Source organism: Sciurus carolinensis, chromosome 18 (assembly GCF_902686445.1).
Source record: "Sciurus carolinensis chromosome 18, mSciCar1.2, whole genome shotgun sequence".
NCBI classification, from domain to species: domain Eukaryota; kingdom Metazoa; phylum Chordata; class Mammalia; order Rodentia; family Sciuridae; genus Sciurus; species Sciurus carolinensis.
Window position 1 is genome coordinate 19,052,913 of NC_062230.1, and position 26,098 is coordinate 19,079,010.

The window sequence follows — 26,098 nt, forward strand, 5'->3', positions numbered from 1 at the left end:
CTTCATGGTCAAGGCCCAGAGAGGGGTGATGGACCAGCCCTGGGGTCACACAGCCCCAACCCCAAAGCTAAGAGCTGCTGGCTACACTCCAGCCCAGGAAAAGCCATGACTCCTAACTACTAGCCAACTGGGGGCGGAGCAGAGGTGGAGCCAGGGAGACCCAGGTGGCTTCTCTGAGAACCAGAGCACAGGCGGCAGAGTGGCCTGGAGCAGCATGAAGCAGAGTTGGGGACCAGAACTGCTCATCCTGGGAGTGGTGGTCCTTATAGAGGGTAAGCCACCCATTGGTGAGGGAGTGGGGAGTGACATGACAGGGGTTTATAGGCCACCCTCTGCTTTGCTGCCCCTGGAGTTTGGTGAGGAATCCTGTCTGTGGGACAACAGTCTGCCTAAGGTAATATCATTGTGGTTGTTGGGGCAGGGGATATGTGACCAGCTGAGTCAAAATGGGTGTGATTTTCTCAAGCAGGGTTAATCTGTGTCTGCAGGGACTATCATTGTGTCTCTGGGTAGTCCTACCTATGTGTGTATGTTATGTGGTCTGCCTCTCTGCTTTCAGACTTACCTCGGGCAAGTTCAGGGCCCCCACCCTGGCCTGGGTATTGTCTTTCCTCCATCACATCTTGGATCTCCCAGCTCAGATGTTCGATGGGCAGGTGTATGCCCTGTGTATGGGGAAGAGGCAAGGCAGGGACCCTTTGGTAGAATCCCAGGCAGCTCCTGGGAAGCTGGGAAGTCTGAATTGTTAGAACAGGGGTGGAGTGAGTCTGAATCTTTTAGGGCCTTTCCCCACTTGGATGTGACGTAGGCCTCTAATCCTTCTTCTTAGGCCTCCATAGTTGAAGAGACAATTAAGCTAATGCTCTCCACAGACAGACTGCCTCCCTGACTCAGTGCTGGGGGCAGGAGTTGGGGGTTCTGAAGCCTAAAGGAAGGTTGGTCTGGTCCCAAGCTGAACCCCAGGCTCTGCTTCTCAGGCCCAGGAGTGATGAGCACAGCTGAGGGAGGAGGACTAATTACTGAGTGTACACTCTGAATGGGTTCCAATAAAAGCTGTTTCTCGGCCTCATATAAATATTTTCATTTTGGGAGGGGCTGGTGAGATAGCCAGAGTCATAGGTAAGGACCCAGGGACTATCCCACTGAGCCTGGGTTGGGCAGGTAAGGTGCACCCAAGCCTCACCTGTGTCTCTTTCCCCTCCCCACCAGGTCTTCAAGCAGCTCAGCGTGGTAAGCTCTGGGGAAAGATATGGGGACATGGAGGCTGGATCTTACTTAGGTCTGGGTCAGGCCTGGCGTGGAGGCAGGACAGGGGTCAGAAGTCACTATGACCCATCTCTCTCCACAGTCTGTGGGCAGCGTGGCCCTGGCCCCCCCAAGCCTCAGGAAGGCAACACAGCACCTGGTGAATGGCCCTGGCAGGCCAGTGTGAGGAGGCAGGGAGTCCACATCTGCAGCGGCTCCCTGGTGGCAGACACTTGGGTTCTCACTGCCGCCCACTGCTTTGAAAAGTGAGTCATGGTTGGGGTCAGACAGGGTCTCTGACTTAGGGGTGGATAATTTGTCCCCATGCCCCACAAAACTGGTCCCTGCACCTAGAATAATAAAATGCCATTTGAGAATCTGCCATGTGCCAGGTACATATTATCAAGTTAATTTTAACAACAACCTTTCATGGTAGAAACTTTACAAATGACTGAGCTTGAGAGAAGGGAAGGACTGTGCTTAAAACCATGAACTGATATCTTCCCATCTTCCACCTACCTATGTTATGTCCTATGGCGTCATTGTCTCTCCTTGCACTCAGCAGTGTGGGTCTTACCTTTCCCATTCCAGGGCAGCAGCAACAGAACTGAGCTCCTGGTCAGTTGTCCTGGGTTCTCTGCATCGTGAGGGGTTAAGCCCAGGGGCTGAGGAGGTTGGGGTGGCTGCCCTACAGTTGCCCAAGGCCTATAACCACTACAGCCAGGGCTCAGACCTGGCCTTGCTTCAGCTTGCCCACCCCACGGCCCACACACCCCTCTGCCTGCCCCAACCTGTCCATCGCTTTCCCTTTGGAGCTTCTTGCTGGGCCACTGGCTGGGATCAAGACACCAGTGATGGTAAGTGCTGTCCTAGCTGAAAGTCCAAAGAGGCATTCTGCTTGCCCAATGACACACAGTCTCATCTCTTGACTGTCCCAGCCCCAAGTCTCCCTTGCTTCCTAGAATTCAGACTCCAGCCAGAGCCCCTATCTCTTTTGCCAGTTCCCAGGACCCTACGGAATCTGCGCCTGCGTCTAATCAGCCGCCCCACGTGTAACTGTCTCTACAACCGGCTGCATCAGAGGCTCCTGGCTAGCCCAGCCAGGCTGGGAATGCTCTGTGGGGGTGCTCAGCCTGGGGTGCAGGGGCCCTGTCAGGTCTGAAGGGAAGGGAACAGGGGAAACAACCTAATCTTGGGCTGGGGGCTTAATCCACAGAGAATAGGAGAGCTGGAGTCAGAGGGTATCTGTCCTTGTCTCCATTGCCTGTCTCCAGGGAGATTCTGGAGGTCCCGTGCTGTGCCGTGAGCCTGATGGACATTGGGTTCAGGCTGGTATCATCAGCTTTGCATCAAGATGTGCCCAGGAGGACAATCCTGTGCTGCTGACTGACACAGTTGCTCACAGCTCCTGGCTGCAGGCTCAAGCTCAGGGGGCAGCCTTCCTGGCCCAGAACCCAGGGACTCTGGAGACCAGTGATGAGGACAGCTGTGTAGGTATGAGCAGGGGGTGTTCACAGTGGGGATGTATGGGAATACTAAGGCCTGCATGAGGACTTCTGGGTAGCAGGTGGAAACCACAGTGAAGCAAACTTCAGTTCAGAATAGAAAGTTGATACAACACTATCAAGGGATGAATGAGGAAGCTTTTAAGGCCTCTTTCAGCCCTTGGGATGGGAACATCCCCACTGGGGCTGAGAGGCATAGGATGATTGGAGCTTTATGAGTTTGGAGTTTAGGTAAGGAAAGGGATCACTGAGATTTGAGTGGAGGTTTTTTTGGGAGGCTACAAGCTTCTGCACAGATTCAATGAGACAGGGCAGGGCACCACTCAGATACCTGGCATTAAGTGACTGACATGCAAATTGCATGCAAAGTAATTCCTGGGAAGGAAGCTATGTCTTGATGTTGAGAGAAGCACCAGTGAGCCAGGTATTCTGGAGCCAGTCCAGGCCTGGAGGGATGCAGACGGGTGGGGCGGGGGAGTAATGAGCAGGGCAGAGCACTGTCAGACCATCTGGGTTAAGAGTCAATCCTAGCTTTAAGATATTTTTAAAGATGTTGATGGACCTTTATTTTATTCATTTATATGTAGTGCTGAGAATTGAACCCAGCACCTCACACATGCTAGGTAAGTGCTCTGTCACTGAGCCACAACCCCAGTCCTCAGGTCTAGCTTTTGAACCCAGGAGCACCCTATCACTGGATAGCACCCTATCCCCAGCCCTTTTGATTATTTTGAGGGTCTTGCAAAATTTCCCAGGCTGTCCTCTTATTTGTGATCCTCCTGTCTCAGCCTCCTGAGTAGCTGGGATCACAGGTCTGCATCACCACTTCCAGGTAGGCCTGACTTCTGAATCCCAAGTCTGCTACTTGCTCTTGGTTTCAGAGCTAGAAAGTCACTTAACTTCAGTTACCTTTGGTAATGAGGGTAACAAAAGTCAACTTAAAAGGATATTGAAGTCATGTGTGGTGGCACATGCCTGTAATCCCAGAGGCTTGGGAGGCTGAGGCAGAAGGATCTCGAGTTCTAAGCCTGCTTCAGCAACTTAGTGAGACCCTGTCTCTAAATAAAATATAGAAAGGGTTGAGGATGTGGCTCAGTGGTTGAGTGCCCCTGGGTTCAATTCCCAGTACCAAAAAATTTTTTAAAAAAGATATTGAGAAGATTTGATAGCATATGGAAAGTATTTAAGCACAGGGCCTGGCACATAATGAGCACTTAGGTCAAATGATGTAATCCATCTTTTTCAGCCTGTGGATCCTTGAGGACAGAGGGTCCCCAGGCAGGAGCCCCCTCCCAGTGGCCCTGGGATGCCAGGCTGAAGCACCAGGGGAGACTGGCCTGTGGTGGAGCACTAGTGTCAGAGGAGGTGGTGCTGACTGCTGCACACTGCTTCATTGGGTGAGCTCCTGCACCTCTCTCCTTTGTGCCCCTTGCCCCAGTTCTGTTACCCAGTGCTCTCAATGCTGCCTCTGCACAGGCGCCAGACCCTAGAGGAATGGAGTATAGGGCTAGGGGCTGAACCAGAGGAGCACAGCCTGAAGCAACTCATCTTGCATGGGGCCTATACGCACCCCGAGGGGGGCTACGATGTGGCCCTCTTGCTGTTGGCCCAACCTGTGACACTGGGCCCCAAAGTGCGGCCCCTTTGCCTGCCCTACACTGACCACCACCTGCCTGATGGGGAACGTGGCTGGGTCCTGGGTATGGCCCGTCAAGGAGCAGGTATGTAGAACGAGGGCCATTAGCAGTTGTCCATCCAGCCTAAAGGCCACTGGGACATTCTGATTCTTTTCCCTTTTCCTGTAGGGATCAGCTCTCCCCAGATGGTACCTGTGACTCTCCTGGGGCCAAGGGCCTGCAGTCGTCTGCATGCAGCCCCTGGAAGTGATGACATCCCCATTTTGCCAGGGATGGTGTGTACCAGTGTTGTGGGTGAGCTGCCCCATTGTGAGGTGAGGCCCAGTTCCTCAAACCATACCCAACAGACCCCCAGCATTCCCTCACCCTGCAGTTCATGAAAAGACCTGTCAGGCTTACCCTTTACCTCTGCCTCCCACCTGAAAGTAATCCTTTGGGCCAACTATCCCCCAAATTGTGAGATTCAGTCCCTAGCCCCTTCTGCTTTCCCCAGTTGCCTAAAGGAAAAAGGAAGTCACCCAGTGTCACCTGACCTGACAGGGCTTGTCTGGAGCACCACTGGTACACAAGGTGAGGGGCACATGGTTCCTGGCTGGGCTACACAGCTTTGGGGATGCCTGCCAAGGCCCTGCACAACCTGCGGTCTTCACAGCACTCCCTGCCTATGAGGACTGGATCAGCAGTTTGGACTGGCAGGTCTACTTTGCTGAGGAGCCAGAACCTGAGGTTGAGGCTGGAAGCTGTCTGGCCAACTGGAGTATGTGACCCTGAGGCCTTCTTGATGAACTGTCCTTCTCTCTCAGTTTAGGGCGGGCACTATTCTAACCCACCTTTAGCTGACTTGGGTGGGGAAGAGCACTGGACAGACCCATGTAGATTGTAGGGAACAGACCTCTCAACCTCTTTGAACCTCAGTATTCTCATCTGCCGCAGGAACTAAGACAGATGCTATTCTTTCAAGGGAGGGAACAGAGTTGTGAGGATGAAGCCAACCCCACCCTCATTTTTCACCTCAACAGGTCAACCAGCCAGCTGTTGACAGGTGACTCTCTAGGCTGTTCACAGGACGCGAGAAAAGTGAGGCAACTCCCACATCAACACCTCTGCGCCCGCCTCCCCGCCAAGTGTAGTTCCAGTCCCTGGGACAGCCCAACAGCCCATCTGGTTGTGGAAAGGAGCCTGCCCAGATGGGAAGATGCTCCCACTCTCTGCCCTGCAGGACAGGGATGTCACCTGTGGATGTTCCCACACTCAGCTCTGCTCTCCAATGCAGGCATCCCCAGTTCCCCTATCCTTCATTCTCCAGATACAATCACACCAATCATTTGTTTTGAAACTTCCTTTTTTTGGGGGGAGCAATTTTCCATTTTTTTAAACTTAAATAAATTGTTACAAAATAGACTTTAGAAAATAAGTTACAAACTGTAGCAAAAGGCTCCCCTTCCACAGGCAACATTCCCACTCCTGGTACTCTCTGAATCTGCCACACCCCAGTGTTGGAATCTAGCTGGTGAGGGTGGCCCAGCACCTTGGCAGAGCCTGGCACCAGGAAGAGCATGATGACAAACGCTGGGGGAAGGAGGTCCTTCAAGGGCAAGGACATGAGGAATGACCCAACCCTTCTTGGGAAAGAAGCCAGATGTGGGTCTTCTTCACGGGGAGAGGAGAAGAGATGGGGATGCCCAAACTACTCCTGAGCAAAACAAGGAGATCAAGCCCCTCTCTGCCTGAAGCCCTCCTCTCCCTCCAACGTTCTGATCTTTGGAGACTTGAAGTTCAGAGGGAGAAGCTGAGGTCTGCAGGCCACTGGGATGAAGGGTCCAGAAGTAGGGTCGTGGGAGTGGGTGGAGGAGGCAATGACAAATCCCCTCTGCCTGTCGCTGGTGCCACTGGGGCTCCTGGGGAGAGAGAGAAAGGAGGTCACCAACATGTGGGGGCAGATGCCACATGTCCCCAGTCCTGCAGGCCATTCCTTCTTGCTCATGGCCCTAGAGGCCCATATCGAAGTCCAGGAATTCTAGGATTCCCAATTATTTTCCCAACTGGCTAATTCACTCCATTTCCCTTGAAGTCATAAGAAATCTTTTATACTGAGAGTCATCCCTTTAGCTTCCAATGGACTGTTGCCCACCATCCTCTCCCCTGTTAAGCTCTGGTGAAGTGTCAACATCTTGGGACACCCATCTTTCGTGGCCACTAGATGGAACGGGTCCTCCTTTCTATAGGAGGTGGAAGGAGTGAGCCCAGGGCTTGCTGAAGAAATAGGATGTCCCACTCCTCCACAGCTTTGTCCTTCAACAGGCTGGGTGGAGGCAAGAATACACTGAGATCCCCTCTTGATAGAGTATGAGAGACAGGGGCTAATAACTACTGTTGCCACAGCCCAGCAAGGCTTCAAAGAAACAATTATCTGTGACTCAGTCCTCCAGTTAAAGACATGCAGGGGGTGGGGGGATTGCAGGTGGAAAGGATGGTTTGGCTGGATCCTAAAAAAGATGGCCAGTGGAAGGAAAACGTAAGAGTTGACTAAAGGGAAGAAAAAGAGATATGGGCAACAGTCATAGGAAAGGATTAGAGGTCTAGTTTCCAAGAAAAAAAGCAGAGAAAAGATGTAGGGAAAGAGGTACAGGGAACTGGGTACTGACGAGTGACCCAATTTCCAAAGTCAGTAGTGAAGCCATAAAGTAGTCCAGGAAGAAGCAGTCACTGACTGAGGGGGCTGACCCCATACCTCTCCCAGGCATAGAGGATATTCCCTCTACCCCACCATATGAGAACCCAGGAATCCTAGGATTCCCAATAATTCCCCACCCATGCCCATTCAGAGAAAGAAAAAAATCTACGCAAAATGAATGACTTCATCTTTTTCTCTGAAAATCATTACCGGCTAAATCAGGAGGGTTTCCAGATGTGGTAGCCAACAGATACCCAGTTACTCCCTCCCCTACCAATGAAACAAAAAGACATTCCTCTTTGGCTATAGCCCATACAGCTACCTGTGCCCCAGACCAGTACCTCCTACCTTGTACTGCCCCAAACCATCACACTATTTATCTCACAATGGCTTGGTATTAACATTCGATTTTATAAACAAGGAAGGTGAATCCCCGAGAGGTTAAATGATGAGCTTCAAGTCTCAGTTTAGGGGATAGGGGATTAGATGTAAATTCTAGCCTTTTAGTTAACAAAGCATGTGTGCTTCCCCTATGGTGCCTCTAAAATAGCTAGGGCTGCCTTTCAGCTGGCCCACTCTCTATCCTACACCCCAAAGAGCTTATTTGAAGAGTCAATGGGATTTCAAAATGAGTCTGACCCATATCTTTTTTTTTTTTTTTTAATTTTTTTTTAGATGTTGACAGACTTGCCTCACACATGCTAGGCAAGCGCTCTACCACTGAGCCACAACCACAACCCCTTGACCCATATCTTTATGTGTGAGCCCAGGATAGATCCCAAAATCCAACCTGCTTTATTTCAGTAATAGCTCCATGGCCCCTTAAGAGTCCACCCCTACTACACTCTCAGCACATGAAGCCTGAAAGACACCTCAGCTCAACTCTGGGATGGAGCATATAATGCAGACCTTATGGTAGACCTCAGCTTATGGCATTTCCCTGACAACAGTGACTGGTTCAGATCTCAGTTGCTCAAAAGACAGCATCCTTGAAATAGTTTATTCACTCCAGGTCCCCCACCCTCTTGGAATACATGTAACTCTTCCCATTCCTTGTCTCACGCCCACCTTAGAGCCCAGTTTCACCTTCCCCTCATGCCCCCACTCTTTCTGGGACCCTTCAATCCTCTACCCAAGTCCACTCATGCCCTTACCAGAGCTCGTCACTGTCCATTCTCCTTGGTGCTGCTGCTGATGCTGCAGGAAGCTGATTCGGCGGCGGAAGTGACGGGGACAATGGGGGCAGGTGAAAGGTCCCTCCCTAGGTGCATGGACCCGTCCATGACCCTCCAGCCGGGCAGCTGTCCGGAAGGCCTTGCCACAGATGTTGCAGCGGTGGCGTTTGGGATCTGTGTGGGTCCTGCCATGGTTCTTAAGCGACAGCAGGTTAGGCAGAAGTTTAGGGCACAGGGAGCAGGGATACAGTCCAGTGGTGTGGGCCTTCTGGTGGTTCAGCAGGCTCCCAGCATGGCGGTAGGAACGCCCACACTGGGCACAGCGGAAGGGTCGCTCCTTGTCTTCAGCTGCTGTGGAATTTACTCCTTGCCCTTCACTAGTTTGCTCAGCATTCTCTTCTGGAGCCCTGGGGTGTTGTGAAGGGGCCTCCTGAGCTTTCTCTTGACCAGGAAGACCAGCTTTGTCTTCCAGGGTTCCAGCCTGTGAACCTACGGCCTCCTCTACCTGATTTGGCATCTGATTGTAGCCCTTGGCATGGGTCTGCAGATGGGTGACCAGTTCATGGTGGCACTGAAAGACCTTGCCACAGTCAGGGCAGGCAAGAGTCTGGGCAGCTATATGGTTGTGGCTGTGACTCTTAGTGGCTACAGGATTTAAGAAATCCTTGGAGCAGAGCAGGCAATAGTGGCGATCTGTCTTATGGGTATTATGGTTTGAAAGGTCATCTGATTGGCAAAAGGTCTTACCACATTGGCTACAAGAATATGAATGGCTCTCTGGCTGTGGCTGAGAGCTGCTGTCTCCATCATCCCAGCTATCCATGTGACTCAGACTAGGTCCATTGGACTGGCTGTGAGCAAGATGGCAAGGGCTACTGGAGACAGTATCTTCTGATTTGTCTTCTGGCTTGATTAACAGCTGACCCTGTGAAACCCAATCTCCACTGTGATTCCTCAGTCTCCTCTCTTCTTGCCACCCATCTGTCTTCCTCATGCCCCACAACACTGGCTCTGCAGCTTCTACACCTTCTGCCCTAATGGGGCTCTGACTGTGTTCCCCTGGTCTCATGGCTCCATCTTCCATCTGGGGTACTGCCTCAATACCACCTGACCTGTCTTCAAGTTCCAGATCATTGGCTAAGTTCTCCTCACTGCCTTCTGTACCATTTGGGTCTCCATGACCATTGGTCTGCTTCTGTTTTGTCTTTTCCTCATGCTCCCTAAGGTGCCGCTCCAGAGATATCCGGCCAGGAAAGCCCCGGCCACAAAGAGCACAGCGTACAGCTGCCCGCCGGGACCGGCCTGCCCGCCGCCGCCGACTGTCAGAGTGCAGCCTCTGATGGTCCTTCAGGGCCATGCGGTTTGAGTAAGTCTTGGGGCAAGTGGGGCAGCTGTATTGGCCTGTCTCATGGCTGCGCCGGTGGTTCAGGAGGCTGCCTGCATGGCGGTAGGTCCGTCCACACTGACCACACCGAAAGGGACGATCTTCTCGGGTCAGCTTTTGGGTACCCCCGCGCCGCTCAAAATGGACTCGTTGGTGACTACACAGCTGTTTCCTCAGACGAAATGCTTTCCCACATTCACTGCAGCGGAAACGCCGAGGGTCTGCGTGGATGCGCCGGTGGTTCTTGAGAGACATGAGGTTTGAAAAGCCCTTGGAGCAGGCCTGACAGCCAAAGTGGCCAGTCTGGTGGCTCTGCCGGTGATTGATGAGGCTACCAGCATGTTTGTATGAGCGGCCACATACCTCACAGCTGAAGGGTCGTTCAGAGCTAGCCTCTGTCTGACAGCCCTTCTCTGCTGTCTCCAACCTTGGCTCTATCTCCTCCCCCTTCACAGTGGTCTCTTCCCATGCCTCTTCCTTCACCTCAGCCACCTCCTCCAGGGGTTCCACTTTAAGTTCTTCTTGGAGCTTTACCACTTCTGCCTGCTCTGGTCTCTTCTCTGTCACATTCTGGGGCTCACTACTGCCTCCTGCCTCTGGGATGGGTCCCACTTGAGGCTCAGAGCCTTTGCAGCGAGGGTGGTTCCGCAGATGATTACGGTAGGCAGCCAGGTTGGGGTAGCAGCGAGAGCAAACAGGACAGATGAAGTCCCCAGTCTGGTGGATCTTGCGGTGGTTCACCAGGCTGCCCCCATGGCGATAGGTCTTGCCGCACTGGTTGCAGCGAAAGGGTCGGGGCTGGGCCTCCAGAAAACTTTCATCAACCTGCATGCAAAGGCTGTCTGCAACTGTGCCACCCACTTCCTCTTCAGATTTTGTGTCCCCACCCTCTCCAGAGACCGAGGTCACTGTGCCCTCAAAGACACTGTCAGCAACCACCTCCGTGGCATCGCCTAACATTTCCAAGCAGGTGGGAGCCTTGTCTGTGGTGTTTTCTGAACTCTGAGTTTGGTGGTGACGTTCCAGGCTCCCCAGGTCATCATAGGTCTGACCACAGCAGCCACAGATGTGTCCATAACCTGCCCCATCCAATGCTTCCACCTCCCGCTGCAGCTGATTCAGCAGCTCTGCTTCTGAGAGCTGCAGTGGAGGAGTATGGGTGGAGGCTACCTCTGCTGCTCCTTCCTCTTCCCCCTCCTCCTCTGAGCCCTCAGTCATGCCAGAGGAATTGTGAGCCTGGCGCCAGTGAAGCTTGTAGCCAGTCCGCCCAGGGAAGATCATACCACAGAGGCAGCAGAGGAAAGGCTGTGCTGAGACCACCTCCCCTGGCCCGTGGTTCTGGAAGTGACTGCGCAGGGCAGGCAGAGAGTCAAACTCCTTTGGGCACAGAGAGCACTGATAGATACCTGGTGGGTGGCAGGGCCTATGGCTTAGGAGGCCGGTAGCATGGGGGAAAGAGCGCCCACAGTCAGAACATGTGTGAGCCACCTCAGACTGCCAGCTGGTGACAGTTTCAGCAGAGTGGGAAGAAGAGTTAGGCTGGTTAGTAGTTGGTTTCTGGTCTTTGTCCATCCCAGTAAGGCCAATACAGAAGTGAGTCCCGTTGCCTTCCTCATCACCTGGGATGTCCAAATTGTCAAAAAAACAGGCTTCCTTACTTTGTAGTCTGTCCTCAGTGTCTCTGCTCTCTTTATCACAGGCTTCATTCCTCTCAAGCTCACATTTGTCACCTTCAGATTCAGCCTGCAAACAGTCCCCATCATTTTCCAAGTTGCCTTCAGTCCTACAAGGACTTTCCCCTAAAGGTCCTTGGGAATGGTCTGGGCCCCCATTGTCTTCCAACTCCTGGACCCAGGTCCCCCCTGGTGGGAGTTTGGCTTCTGCCTTACTGGCAGACCGCTTCCGATGCCGCCTGCTCCGCCGTCGACTATGGCGTCGCAAATGGTTCTTCATGGCAGACATGGTGTGGAAGTGCTTGGCACAGGCCCCACAACTGAAGTCCCCTGTCTGGTGGGTCTGCCTGTGGTTGATAAGGCTACCCGAGTGTCGGTAGCTCTTCCCACAGTCTCGGCAGGCAAATGCCCGAGGAGGTGACACTGTAGTCTCTGTTCTCTTTTCCACTTCCCCTGCCCTATGGGTCAGGACATGATGTTCAAGACTGTCAGGATCTTCAAAGAACATCCCACAGAAGCTACATATCTGTGGTGATGTCCTATCTGCTACTGGGGGGATATCAGTGGCCTCCTCTTCATGTTTGCACAAGGGCCCCTGATCTGTGTGCAGAGCTGCCTCTGCTCCCACTGGGTCAGGTGGGAGTTCCACCTTGAGGTTGCCTGGGGGACCCTCAGTCCTTGGGTCTGCACTTCGGCGAGCAGCCTTGCAATGTACCCGCACATGGTTGCGCAGGGCCATGAGGTTGGGGTACTTGCGGGGACATAGTGAGCACTGGTATTCTCCTGTCCGATGGCTGTGGCGGTGGTTCACCAGGCTTCCCCGGTGGCGGTAAGCCCGACCACACTCATTGCACTTATAGGGGCGATGGTCCAGGGTGGCAGCAGAGACCCCGTCTTCTCTGTGGGTGGTCTCAGTCAACCGCAAGGGAGCTGGTGGTACTGATGACTGTCCATCTTCCCCAGCTCCTTGCCGAGGCCTATGATGAGCCCGCACATGGTTTTTGAGAGCAGCTGCATTGAACAGCTGTTTGGAACAGATTGAGCAGGGGTAGACACCTGTCTGATGACTCTTTCGATGGTTGATGAGGCTCCCAGCATGGCGGTAAGTACGGCCACAGTCCCCACAGCGGAAAGGCCGGTATTCTTCCAGGCCACTGTCTTCTAGCTCCCCAGAGCCATTCAGCATCTGTGTACTAGGTAGCTGGTCCTGGCTGCTCTCATCTGTATGACCATTGGTGGTGGGCATCCCTTTCTCGTCCCACGGTTGCTCCTGCCTTTCAACCTCATGGGACTGCTGGTGTTCCAACAAGTCTCGGGGGAGCCGGAAGGCACGAGGGCAATAAGGACAGTGGTAAGGCCGATATTGGGCATGCAGTCGGGAATGGTTCTTCAGAGCCATGAGGTTAGAGAACTCTTTGAAGCAGATGGCACAAGGATAGACACCCAGGGTGTGGCTCTGGCGGTGATTGGTGAGGCTCCCAGCATGTTTGTAGGTCTTACCACATTGACTGCACTTGTACCGCCGTTCCTCCTCAACAGGAGGAGACTGGGTAAGCTCTTGTCCCCCAGTGAAGTTCACTACTGATTCAGCCAGATACTGTTCCAAATTGCTAAGGAGGCTGCTTGCTGGAGTTGGGAGAGGTGGAGTTCTGGCAGAATTGGTGGTGGGCTCCCAGACCTCTGCACCCTCCTCAGGATCTGGTTGGTTTTCCCAGCTTTCCCTTTGTCTGGTGGGCAGATCTTCCCAAGTGCCAGAGGTTGCCCTGGGGTCAGATCCAGACTCACAGTCAGGTGTGTCTTTTGTATGTTTTGTCTGGTTTCCCCAGCCTTCCCCAGGGCCAAGCTTCTGGTCCCAGGAGTCAGTGGACACTGTCTCACTCTGGACACTTGGAATGGCTTCTTTGGGGCGGGGGGGCCTGCGCCTGCGCCGGCCTTCAGGAGCATGAGTCCTCATGTGGCTCTTGAGGGCCATGGGATTAGTAAAGTCCTTGCCACAGGTGGTACAAGGGAAAAGGCCAGTCTCGTGGGTTCGGCGGTGGTTGACCAGGCTACCTGGGTGACGGTAGCCCCGCCCACACTGCTGACAGCGGTAGGGCCGAGGGATGCTGTCAACTTCCTCACTATCCTGATTGGGAGATGGATGGAGCAATTCTCGGTGCCGTGACAGTTCTGGGATGCTAGGAAAGTGACGCTGACAGTCAGAGCAGCTGAGTGAGAGGGGCGTGTCCTCCATGGGTCAATGTGACAGAAAACTGGAGGTTCAGGAGGAACAGACAGGTGGCAGCAGCATCTTCTTCTGGTGGAGGAGCCAAGGCCTAGGGAGAGGGGGTAGTTATCAAATTTTGCCTGAATTAACTTTGACTCTTGGTTCTATGAGCAACAAGTTCACCAGAGGTCACTGAGAGTTTCTCCAATTATCAATGCCCAGGGACCTACTTTCTACTAGATCTAATCTGGGGGCACCATCATGTAAGGCCTCCCTATGCACAAGCTCCCCAAACATGGGAGTTCCTCTAGGCTTAAGTCATCCCTAAAAGATAAGGAAATAGAAGTCTAGAGAATAACTCACTTCTGATCACTAACCTATTATCGTGTCTTTCAGACTAGATCCAAAAGGCCTACTGTTCCTAACCATATACTCTCTATAATTCTGTGAAAACAAAAAACTTCTATGACACCTAAACAAGGAAACTAGACTTGTTCCTGGGCTTAATAATAAGAAAAGTCCAACCCTTTCTCCTTTATCCTTCAACTAAATGAAGTAGTCTGGAAGCAGTGAAAAGCAGCTACTTTCTCCAGATGACAACTAAGGACCTAAGAGAAGAGTTAGAAGTCACTTACCAAGAAAGGACTGGTTTGTTCCCCCTCACTCTAGTCTCCCCAATGTCACAAAGTCTCCTTCCCAGAAAACTCTTTTGCCAACTTTTACCTACTTCACCAAAACCCAACTATCTTCCATTTTGGAAAAAAAAAAAAAGTCCCCACCTCATTTCACACTGGAATTTCATTTCATCGCCTACTTTTTCTATGCCAAGCCGCCTTACCTCACCCTCACCATCCTTTCCTAATTTTCTTCTACTTCCTCTCAATACTGATGATGACAGCAACTCATGGTGAACAGTACCACGTGCCAGGCATTGTAAGTATATTCACCGTGTGACTAAATCCTAAGACTCCAATGCCAGTTAATCCAGTTTACAAATGAGAAACCCACTGACCGAGGCAGTCTTCACCTCAAAGCCCTTGCTTTCTCAGTAGTAGACTCTCGTGCCTCTTAATCATCTTGGCCTTCTCCAATTCTGACTCTTCAATCCCATAGGACACCAATACAACTCTTCTCTCTGACTCTAAACCCTCTCATTGAACCTGCCGTCGGAATTCTCACCTCCCAAAGCTCCTTCCCTCAAGAGTCCCCTTCCGTAATCAACCACCGACGAGATCTTCTTGCGTCACTCATTTCTTCGGCCAATTTCCTCTCAGGACCCCTACCTTGCACGGCCGACCCCTTCCCGTTCCCGCCGCGGGCGCGTCCGTTGGGAACCGCGAACGAGAGCGCGCCTGCGCACTGGGACCCTTACCCTAACTGCAGCCGCGCGCCCCAGGGGGTGGCCTTGGGAGGGTCTCGCGCTCCCACACACGGACAGTCAGCCAGGGTTCCCGGAGAGGGGAAGAACAAGGAAAGAAGAAAAGACGAAGGTGGAGGAGGAGGAAGGTAGGGAGAAGAGGGCACAGCTGGTGTGATCCAGAACTCTACCCCCCACCTCCGCGGACACTTCCTATTGTTACTAGGAAACAGGAAGTGTCCGAGATGCAAAATCTTCCCCGCGAAACTTCCGCTTCGGGAACACTTCCTGTCCCGCCTCCAGGCTGCCTTTCTACACAAGCACACTTCCGGCCGCAGGTTCTTGCCGGGCGAGACTCTGGCTCCGCCCATACAGGTCACAAAGCTGCATATCTTCTCACTAGCCACATTTCGGTCCGGAGCTGCAAAATCGTTCCGATGCTTACTGAATAAGTGCGGAGAGGGGTGGGCGGGGGGGAGTTCTGCAGTCCTGGCCACAGTACTATGGTGACACTTTTCATGGGGCTCCCTGAAAGGTTCTTCCCAAGACAGAAGGGGGAAGCTTCATTAAATTCACTCCTTTCTATTAAAGGAAATGTGGAGTATAAGGCGGTTTAGGTACCACGAAACTTCATCATGGCCTTTCTGTCCTCCCACCTTCTAGATCTTAGAGACACTTCCAATGACCTGGCCGATATATATAGTAGGCCTGGAGTCCCCTTTATCTTCCAGAGACCCCTTGCAAGAAGTTTCCGCCACTATAGGCTGGAGGTGCTTGCGTAAACTTTTCCTTCTAGCGGGGAAAGCTGCCTTCCACTTCCGCTCTTTGGCCTGCTGGCCCCGCCTCCCCTGCCCCCCGCTGGGTCCTAGCGCCTTCCCCTTTCTGGTCGTGTTCTGGGCTCTGTTGGTGCGAGGAGCCGAAGCTGATGCCACGGAGCCAGCTCAAGTCGGATCAGGTAGGAGACTCCGACGGGAAGTCGCAAAGACCCCGGGAAGCCCCAGCACGAATGCAGTCAAAGCTGGCTTCAGTTTTTCTGTGGGCGCAGGAGGACTGGGTTGGCCCGACTCGAGCAGCGCGGGCGGGGCGGGCGGCAAGCGGCCCCAGGCGGCCTCCGGGCCCAGTGGGTCCTAGAACCCGCCGGCTGTCCCCGCGGGCCGGCTACTACGGATGCCTAGGCTCGGCCAACGCGACTGCCGGCCTTGTGCGGTGTGGGCTCAGGGGTCCTAGCGCCCGCCATGTTGAGGGGGCTTTTGTCTTAACTGCGCGGCCCGCCAAGTAAGGTCCCTGGCGCCTGTGGCCCCCCTCCCCGGCGGAGGCCCTGACTGCCCCTCCCGCGGTCCTAAAGAACGCCATCTTGCAGGGCTTTGTCCCGCTTTTGGCCCTCCTCCCATTCATTTGTTCATTCCCTCATTCTTCGTTCGCTTTCTTATCACGTTCGCCAAGGCTACGTTTTCCTCGGGTTCATTCTGAAACGAGTCAGCCCAAGGTCCTGACCTGCGGGAACTGCCTATCTGGTGAGGGCATCAACACACACGATTGTAGAGATTGAGGACCACAAGGTTTCTGCATCTCTTGGTCACTCCTCAGAGCCTCTAGTATGCCCTAATGCCCTTATACGTAAGCGGACCCATTTTAGCAATGAGGAGATAGGCTGAGAGCGCTGTGGATCCCTTACCTCTACTGTCCATTAGGTATTTTGGGGAGCACTGGAGGAGTATTTGAGTGATGCAAATGAGTTTTCCCTTGGGAGAAAGGGAGCATGGGCTTGGCATTGGGAATTGCATATAGAAGGGCGAAGTTTGAGAACAATTGTGACTGGAGCTTACTTAGGTCGCTGACCCGAGGGGATCACTACCACTGAAACTGAGACTGGAAAAGTAGATTAGGATCAGGTTGTGAAGTTACCAGGTTTTAGGCCTAACTGTGATTCACACTCACCTCTTCACAGTTCCATCAGCTCACCAAATCTTTCCTGGCCTGTGAAGTTTATGTGATTATTTTCTTAGAGATGGGGAGACTTAAGTGCCTCCTTTTTCACCTCATTTCTGCTTCTAGAATAAGCTTTTGGGGGAATTGAAACTGCATATCTTGTGATTGTAGGTAACAGACAGACATGAGTGTTAGGAAAATGAGGTTAAGAGATAATTCAGTAGACTGGGCCCACAGTGCTGACCCCCACATGCTTGCCTTTATTTTGATTGATTGATTGATTGATTGTACTTGGGATTGAACTCAGGGACACTCGACCACTGAGCCACATCCCCAGCCCTATTTTGTATTTTATTTAGAGTCAGGGTCTCACTAAGTTTCTGAGACTGGCTTTGAACTGGTGATCCTCCTACTTCAGCCTCCCTAACCGCTGGGACCACAGACCTGCATGCTTGCTTTAAAAACAAACAAACAAACAAACAAAAAAACCAGTTTACTTGCGGCCCTGCCTAACTTAAGTCAATAGGATGCGCTGCATTTTCAGCAAATAGCCCATTACCTGTAGAAGAAATACATGTCCAGAAAGGGTGATAAGAACAACACAAGTTACCCTGAAGTCCCTGAAGGGACATTTATGACCTTTATACCAACCAAAGATTCTAGGACATAAAGAGACAGGATTTCACAGGTTTTGACTCCTTCCTAGTCATTCGAACCTTCCTTATCACATCAAAAGGGAGTAAGACTTCCTACGGTGGACTTCTCTGCATCTTCCCAGTTTCAGATGTGGACCCTTTAAAAGCCCCAGGCTCTGTGAAAAATATGCTTTCCTGTCCAGAGAGTTCAGGTCACTCCATGGACGCACTGTACACTTATCTCTCTGATTTCATTTTCCAAAATAAACTGCTCGTTTGTCTGTATGACCCACTTAAAACCTACCTGTGAGTTTGTAAAGAACCAGCTGTCTTTAGGACCCAACGCCTGCCTTAAGTCCCTGCAAGCCGCTTTTTGGCTGAAGCTCAACTCAAGGCAGCAGCAGGTCCCATGCTACAACATTCATTTGTGTCTCTGCCCAATTACTTTACAAATTAACTCCTATTATTTTTTCTGGTTACTTTTTCAGATCTGCCTTTTCTAAACCTTACTCTACAACTTAGTTTCTTGGTGTTTGAAGGACATATCTCGAGATATTAAAAATTTCTGGTCAGAGCACATTGTGATGAAATTGAAAAGTCTCAATTGGAATTCATTTGCCCATGGCCCTTTACAGGGTAAGAACATGGGGCTTAAATTTTCGGTCGTTTTGGTGGACAGACCTTGTCTGCTGGCAGTTGAAATACTTCTGGCTAGGGTACTTTGACATGCCTAAAGGCTGGCAATTACAAGTCCCTGGACACCTGTGCCCTTCAGGGTAAAAAGACCACTTTGTCTTCCTTTTGCCCTCTCATCTTTGCCTCTGAACCAGCAGAACATCATGGGACCTCACTCAGGGCTCAAATTGATGGGAACTCTAATTCACATTAAAGATAAAAAGCATTTTCCATCTCTTTGGATTAAAGTGCTTCAATCTGAAACTCCTGTTCTTACACACATTACAGGATTACCTGTAGGTTTCTTTGGTGCCTGATATCTGTTCATCCTAGGCCCATCTCATTTGTGCCACTGGGACTTAAATGGTTCTTTCTTTTTTTATACTCTGGGATTCTGCTCTCTCAATAAGTTTAATGATGCCAGAATTTAAAAAAAAAAGGTAGGCTGACAGACCAGCTACACCAAAACTCTGGGTCTTTACAGGGATGCTCCCAAAGACACTTTGGATATTGTTTTGGGGACAATATAAACATTGCCCAAAGTGTAGGGAGGTCAGCTTCAAAATTTCAAGTCACCAAGCAAGCCAACATCAGGCCCGGGAATGGAGACTGTCAAGGGCCACTGACTTCTTGCAGATATTCTCTTCTATCCAGATGTAAAACATTGGCAAAAGGGAAGAAAAATAGGGAAAATTCCTCTCTTTTTCTCAAAAGCCTTTTCCCAAGATCTACCCTCTCCCTAATCTCAGAGGCTCTCATACTCTCTAAATATCTGGTTTAACTCTGATCTGATCCAAAAGTGCACGCCTGGTGATCTTGGGGGGTGGGTGATGGGTAGGTGAAAGGCAGGTGAATGGCAAGCGATGGACAGGCAAGGGACAGGCAAAAGGCAGGCAAATGGCGGATGTTAGGCACCGACAGTGAACAATCAAGAAACATATCTTCTGCTTGAAACCCGAGTTATGGAGCAACAAGGAATGCAGCCTCCCTCTAGTCCGCCATCTTGGATCTCCCTCTCTGTTCTATGTGTTTTTGTTTGTTTATTTTTGATACTGGGGATTGGACCCAGGGATGCTTTACCACTGACTTACATCCCCAGACGTTTTTTTGGTGGGGAGGGGGGACAGGGTCTGATCAAGTTGCTGAGGTTGGCCTTGAGCTTGTGATCCTCCTGTCTCACCCTCCTGATCTATGTGGTTCTTTTATTAGAGTAATAATAGCGATTTCATTTTAGGGAGAAATAAAAAAACCTGCTTTTTGGGCTGTTTTTTCTGGCAAATTTTTCTTTGGTTCTGTACACCTAAATTAATATAATTTTGTTCTAACTGAAGTTTTTGGGTTTTTTCCTGTGTCCATCAGTTTTTTTCCCCTGCTATCTTTATTCAGAGGCCATTTATTCAATGGTTAACTCTCAAATTAATGGAAACTGAAAGAAAAGAGATCTCCCCACCTTAGAGGGCCCTATGGAAAGAAATAACAGTGGTGATGATCAGAATGAATCTGCCCCCTGGAGGACAAGTGGCCACCTGAACCTTTGATTTCAGTGTCCACAGTGATTGACAGACTGCTCCAAACATCCCCAGATGTACAGGCCCTCCCCATGTCTGAGTCATACTGTAAAATCTGTGACAGGCTCTATTCTAATCCTAAAGATTAAATCTGACACTGTAATGAGCATCTGTAGCTCTTTTGTCCCCTACCTGTGGGAATCTAATACCTGGTATAAAGCTATAAACTCTGTTTTCTGTCTATTTTTATGCATATTTGTGTGCACAAATAGTGTATTGTATGTGGTGTCTATATATTGTTTACTACAACTACCTCATGAATAAATGAGTACTCATAAGTTAGGAAAATGAATCCAGATACCTTCAAGTTCATTTGACTTAAATCTTTAAAAAAAAAATTATTTTAAATTGATTAAAAAGATAAAAGTAAAGGTGTCTTTAAAATTACTAACCCATGCATTTTTCTAGGTGGCCAACCAAGTCTCTAAAATATGAAATGGATACCGTCCATTGCTTTAGGATTTTTTTTTTTTTTTTTTTTTTTTTTTTTTTCAGTGCTGGGGATTGAACCCAGGGGCCTTGTGCTTGCAAGGCAAGCACTCTAACAACTGAGCTATCTCCCCAGCCCCTGCTTTAGGATTTTTCTGTGATAGGAAAATGACCTAAAAGGTTAACTATGCTTGCCTGATGTCTTGATTTTCATGGTTCAATTAGGTCTAATATAAATGGTTAAACAATTACAAATGTATTTCTTAGAGGAGGCATCTGATTAATTTGCAAGTTAAAATACTAAAACATCAATCACTAAAATAAATTCTTGGGTTTGGTTTTTTTTTGTTGTTGTTGTTTTGGTACTGGGCATTGAACCCTGGGGCACTTAATCACTGAGTCACATCCTCAGCCCTTTTTTGTATTTTAGAGACAGAGTCTCACTAACTTGCTGAGACTGGCTTTGAACTCTCAATCCTGCCTCAGCCTCTTGAACTGCTGGAATTACAGGCGCTCATCACCAAGCCCAGCAATTCTAGTATTCTTAACTTCTTGGATTCTATAAAAAATTTATATTTAGATCTATTAAGTATTGTTATAAATTTTTTTTTTTTTTTTTTGTGGTATGGGGGATCAAACCCGGGGCCTTGTGCTTACAAGGCATGCACTCTACCAACTGAACTATCTCCTCAGCCCAAATTGTTTTATTTAATATATTTTTTATAAGTACAAATTGGGAATAGTGATGACACCTATAATCCCAGCTACTTGGGAAGCAAAGGCAGGAGGATGGAAAGTTTGAGGCCATCCTGGGCAACCTAGAAAGACCCTGCCTCAAATAAAAAGGGGTAGGGATGTAGCTCAGTGGTAGAGCACCCTGGGTTCCATCTCGAGTAACACACACATACACACAAGTTATAGGGATATCTTTTGGTAAGAAAAAAGAAAAGGGATATTTCTGGATGAAAAGCATTTTGTATGATAAAGTAATATTTTTTAAAGTTCAATACAGGAAAAAAAATGAAGATAGGACCAAAGTAAGAATGTAAACAAGTTGTAAAATGTCTCTAAGTTACAAAAAGTTTATAGAAGTTAAATCTTAGAAAAATTCTGTGTAGTATTAAGTTGGCTACAATTAACATAGCTAAAATAATTTAAGGAGTTTTCTATGGTTTGGTGTTCTGATATAAAACCAGAATCTTTCTATAGTTTAAAAACCATAGGGGTTTCTTAAAACATTGATCTTCTCTTAGTTATCAAGATAATTCATTGTGTCTATTAGGCTTTCATTACTTAGAAAAAAATCAAGTCTTAAAGGAATTAGGGTTTTCTTAAGTAAGTCTTTTAAGTGATTGCTTCATAACTCTGGTTAAAATTCTTTATTTTAAGCCAATCCCAGAAAACCAAAGGCGGAATGTTTTCCCTGAAAGTGGAGAATGATATATTATGGAGGTGGATGGGTGGGGAGGGAGAGAAGAATGGGGGAACTTTAGATTATGTTGAAAGAAATGAGAGTGGAGGGGTATTAAAAATGGTGGAATGAGACAGACACCATTACCCTGCGTACACGTATGATTACACAAATAGTATGAATCTACATCGTGTATAGCCATAGAAACAAAATGATGTACTCCATTTGTGTACAATGAATCAAAATGCAGTCTGTAAAAAATTAAAAGATAAATTTAAAAAATTTTAAAAACCTCTTATGTTATCACAATACATTTGACACCCTAAGTATATGTGACTAGAGCCATGTGTACATCTGGGGACTAGATATGTGTATCTGAGCTTTGTCTAAATGTTATGCAAGAGTTTATGAAATTAAAACCTTATAAATTTAATTTGTATTAAAGGAACCAGTAAGTGCTCTCTTCTGTACAATATACCTATATCTGGACCTTAAATATATTAAAGGGTAAATAAAATTTGGCATTTCTGCCCTTTGTATTTTGTCTGCTTCTGTTTGCTTTGATTGGATAATCACTATTTATTGTACATAAGAGATACAGTTATGGGCTGGGGTTGTGGCTCAGTAGTTTAGTGCTTGCCTAGCATGTGTGAGGCATTGGGTTCAATTCTCTGTACCATATAAAAATAAATAAATAAAATAAAGGTATTGTGTCCATCTACAACCAAAAATATTTTTTTAAAAAAGAGATACACTGGGGCTGGGGATATGGCTCAGTTGGTAGAGTGCTTGCCTTGCAAGCACAAGGCCCTGAGTTCAATCCCCAGCACCAAAAAAAAAAAGAGAGATACACTGGGGCTGGGGTTGTGGCTCAGTGACAGAGCACTTGCCTAACGTGTGAGGCACTGGATACAATTCTCAGCACCACATATAAATAAATGAATAAAATAAAGGTCTATCAACATCTAAAAAAATTTTTTTTAAAAAGAGAGGTGTACATCAAGTAATAAATCTTTGTGGTCATTAGCATTGTTTCCTAGACTTATAAGAAGTCTAAAACTGTCCTTTGATTTTTTTTTCAGTGCTGCATAGGCCTATTATTACTCTTATCCTATAACATGGATTCTGATTTTTATTTAAAAGTTTAAACTAGGTTAAGGGCTGGGTTTGTAGCTCAGTGGTGGAGCACTTGCCTAGTATGGGTGAGGAACTAGGTTTGATCCTCAGCACCACATAAAAAATATATAAATAAAAAGATTAAATTCTTAAAAAAAAACCCTAAGTTAACATAAATATATCTCTGTAACTATGAAGCTGATTATTACTGGCATCTTTGTATATTGTGTATTCACATTCCCTAAGTGTTTAAACCTTTTAAAATATAAGGCTTAAAAAAACATTTTACCAAGCTGGTATTCTTCACACTAAAATTGTTTATAGCAATAGTCCTTTTCAGGTTTATATAAAAATAGCAGATTTCTTTGGGGTTCTGTTTATGTTATCTAATGTTTCATAACTATATAAAAGTAACTTGTTATATGTAAAAATATAAAAATGTTATATATAAAAATTGTTACTCTACACTAAGTTTCTGTCTCTTGCACTACTCCATATTGGGATGACCCTGGTAGGCTACATTTATATATAAATATACAATTTATATATTATGTTTATATATATATTTACATTTATATATTTTTTACATATATATTAGTTGTAGATGGACATAATACCTTTATTTTATTTATTTATTTTTATGTGGTGCTGAGGATCAAACCCAGTGCCTCACATGTGCTAGGCAAGTGCTCTGCCACTGAGCCACAACCCCAGCTCAAAAGGATTTTTAACAAAAAATAAAACTTATAATGAATTTTTATATGTGATTGAATTTACAAATTATCTATGGGATTTATTTATTTATTTATTTATTTATTTATTTTACTTTCCTACACCAGTTTTATTTAAAACACAAATAAGTATTTCTCTTTCTGTAATGGATCTATGGGATTTAAAAAAATTTTTTTTCAGTTGTTGATGGGCCTTTTTTTTTTTATTTATATATGGTGCTGAGAATTGAACCCAGTGCCTCACACATGCTAGACTAGAGCTCCACCCCTGAGCTACAACCCCAGCCTTTTCTCTGGGTTTTATGATGCTAGGGGATTGAACCCAGGGGCTGTTCATCACTGAGCTACATCCCCAGTTCTTCTTATTTTGAGACATCATTGCTAAGTTGCTGAGGCTTGCCTCAAATATATTATATATATATATAATACCCTTTGTATATAAATGTATATACCCTTTAATATATTTGCAGTCCTGCCTCAGTCTCTCAAGTCACTGGGATTACAGGCATGCACCACCATGCCTAGCATCTATGGGTTTTTGTGGAGGCTAAATAGTTATCAAAGATACATTAGTGTTATTGTAAAAATTGTGTTTCTTGGTCCAAAACTGTTACACAAACTAACACACAAACTAAAATATGGTTTTTTGCTGTTGTTAATTTCATTTTTTCCTTGTAAAACTTTATAATTGTTGCCTGTTAATGTTTTGCAGAAATACTACTTCTAACAGAACAACCTGAGTTAATTTGAGATAATAAGCCATCACCTATAGGACAGATAGGATAATACTGACTCCTAGTACTAAATGCTGACCTCAGTTAAATGGGAGGTTAATTGTAAAATTATAGACATTAAAATTGAAACCTATTATGCCCACTTCAAGACGGGTGAAACTGGCCTTCTGGTTGCTTAAAACCAAGACTTAAGAGACCAAAGCCAAGGAAGTAAAAAGGCTTAAAAAATATATATATATATCCCATCTTTTGGCCTTTGCCCTCTAAGGTGAACCAAGACCCAGGGAACAATAGGACCCTTGTGAGCGCCCTACAACTCCAGGTGAGTCACCCAACCTTATTAGGGGAATTTCAAGAATCCTAAACAGGAAGCCAACCAGTGTATGTTCTACAAAGAGGAGTGGCATTGGAGAGGAAAATACCCTTAAATGCTTCCAAGGGAAGCCACTGTGGTCAGCAGGATCCTGACCCATCCTGGCTCAACTGATAGAGGAAAGAAGTAAAGGGGCCAAGAGGCTTCTCACAAGTTCCCAAAAGTAACTTCTGAGAAGTCTCAGCTGACCTAAGTAGTTTAAAAAAAATAATAATTTTTGACCAATATAGGAGTCACCTACTTGGTCTTAAACACTCATCAGGAAAGTATAACCAAAGCACAGTCATATACTGCTGTTTTAAAACAGAAGATGACAAACTTGAAACTTGAGATGTGCACTTATGTCAGCCATATCAAAAGTAAATAAAGCTGGGAGGTCATAAAAAAAGCGTTCTCATGCAGGAGTGCCTGAGACTGTCAGAATCACAAGTTTGTCCTGAGGCAATTTGAGTTTATTCTCATAGAATTGCCAATCTTCATAACCTCTTGCAAAGGTGGACTCATTGATATATTCTTGACAACTCTGCTAATAACCCCAGAAACTTTTTTTTTTTTTTTTTTTTTAATGGTGCTGGGGATTGAACCCATGGCCTGGAGCATGCTAGGCAAGTGCTCTACCACTGAGCTATATTCCCCGCCTATAACTCCAGAAACATTAAATGACATCAACTCACAAATTAGTGCAGTGTCAGACCCTACCTTAAGCTTATGAACTACTGCTTGTAGTTTTCAGAGACTAAGTGATAAAAAAAACTACTGATTACTTTTATGCTATTTGCAGAAAAATAATGCTTTTCTGTCTTATTTATTATTGTGTTAGCATGATCCCTCCCTACTGTGTCTTGTCTGGTTACCCACCAGCTGCCACTGTAAAATCTCAGGACCACCCTGATGCTAATTACCCTTAAGTGCAAAAGCATTTTATCTGCCCTCTTATCGTGGCTTAAGTCAATAGGATATGCTACATTCTCAGCAAACTCCCTGTTATCTGCAGAAGAAATACAGGTCCAGAAAGGCTCCTCCCTGCAGATAAGAAGACACAAATTACCCTGAAAGGGGGACTTCTATGACTTTTATACCAACCAAAGATTTCAGAACTCAAGACAAGGATATTGGCTCCTTCCTTGGCTCTAGAACATTCCTTATCACATCAGAAGGGAGCAAGACTTCCTAGGTCCAACGTCTGAATCTTCCTGATTTTGGAGTGGGAAGGGTTTCCAAATTCAACTAGTTTTAAATCCTTTAAAACTCCCTGACCCTGTGAAAAGTATACCACCCTCTCAGGAGATAGTTGCCAGAATGGTAATCCTTATCTCTGTTATTTCATTTTCCCAAATAAACTTCTGCTTGTTACTCTGAGAACAGCTTGAAATCCTTCCTGTGGGTTTGCAAAAAACTGGCAGTCTTTAGGATCCAGTGCTCACCTCATGGCTCCACCGCTGCTTTTCAGAACAGCTACTGGAGTGGGCTGGTCCCACACTACAACAGTGACACCAAAGAATTTCATTCCCTTCTAGGCTAGTAGTGAAGCAAAGGCAGAGCTGTGTCACAACAGTGAACCTACTTTGGAATACTGGGGTGATAGTTGGACCTGATGGACTTGAAAAGGAGAAAAAATTCAATTAATAAATAGCTATTATT

The 26,098-nt window shown here is 47.6% G+C and overlaps 3 protein-coding genes across 10 annotated transcripts in view; 2 read left to right on the forward strand and 1 right to left on the reverse strand.

Moving 5' to 3' along the window:
• Prss53 (serine protease 53) lies at positions 1-5,781 on the forward strand. 5 transcript variants are annotated; one of them, XR_007106070.1, is made up of 12 exons: positions 1-272; positions 1,210-1,230; positions 1,349-1,511; positions 1,837-2,102; positions 2,247-2,401; positions 2,520-2,739; positions 3,338-3,373; positions 3,997-4,147; positions 4,227-4,471; positions 4,556-4,681; positions 4,928-5,144; positions 5,407-5,781. XR_007106070.1 is itself a non-coding variant. In XM_047533096.1 (12 exons), the coding sequence occupies exons 1-12, from the start codon at positions 215-217 to the stop codon at positions 5,424-5,426; spliced, it is 1,698 nt and encodes a 565-aa protein (XP_047389052.1). In that variant the 5' UTR covers positions 1-214; the 3' UTR covers positions 5,427-5,781. The 5 variants fall into 5 exon arrangements, 4 of the variants coding, with proteins under 4 accessions (XP_047389052.1, XP_047389055.1, XP_047389054.1 ...); XM_047533096.1 differs by having other exon boundaries at positions 4,556-4,701; XM_047533099.1 differs by having other exon boundaries at positions 4,556-4,662.
• Positions 5,724-15,713, reverse strand: Znf646 (zinc finger protein 646). Of its 3 annotated transcripts, none has more exons than XM_047533080.1 (3): positions 14,872-15,713; positions 8,216-13,608; positions 5,724-6,285 (listed from the first exon to the last, which is right to left on the reverse strand). In XM_047533080.1, exons 2-3 carry the CDS (start codon positions 13,524-13,526, stop codon positions 6,164-6,166), a joined length of 5,433 nt encoding a protein of 1,810 aa, XP_047389036.1. In that variant the 5' UTR covers positions 13,527-13,608; positions 14,872-15,713; the 3' UTR covers positions 5,724-6,163. The 3 variants fall into 3 exon arrangements, with proteins under 3 accessions (XP_047389036.1, XP_047389038.1, XP_047389037.1); XM_047533082.1 differs by having other exon boundaries at positions 14,783-15,713; XM_047533081.1 differs by having other exon boundaries at positions 14,679-15,713.
• The window catches only part of Znf668 (zinc finger protein 668), an 18,643-nt gene continuing 7,893 nt past the window's right edge, over positions 15,349-26,098 (forward strand). For both annotated transcript variants that reach the window (XM_047533095.1, XM_047533094.1), the window contains exon 1: positions 15,349-15,811. The gene's annotated coding sequence lies outside the window, so the exon portion shown is untranslated. The remainder of the gene's footprint in view (positions 15,812-26,098) is intronic.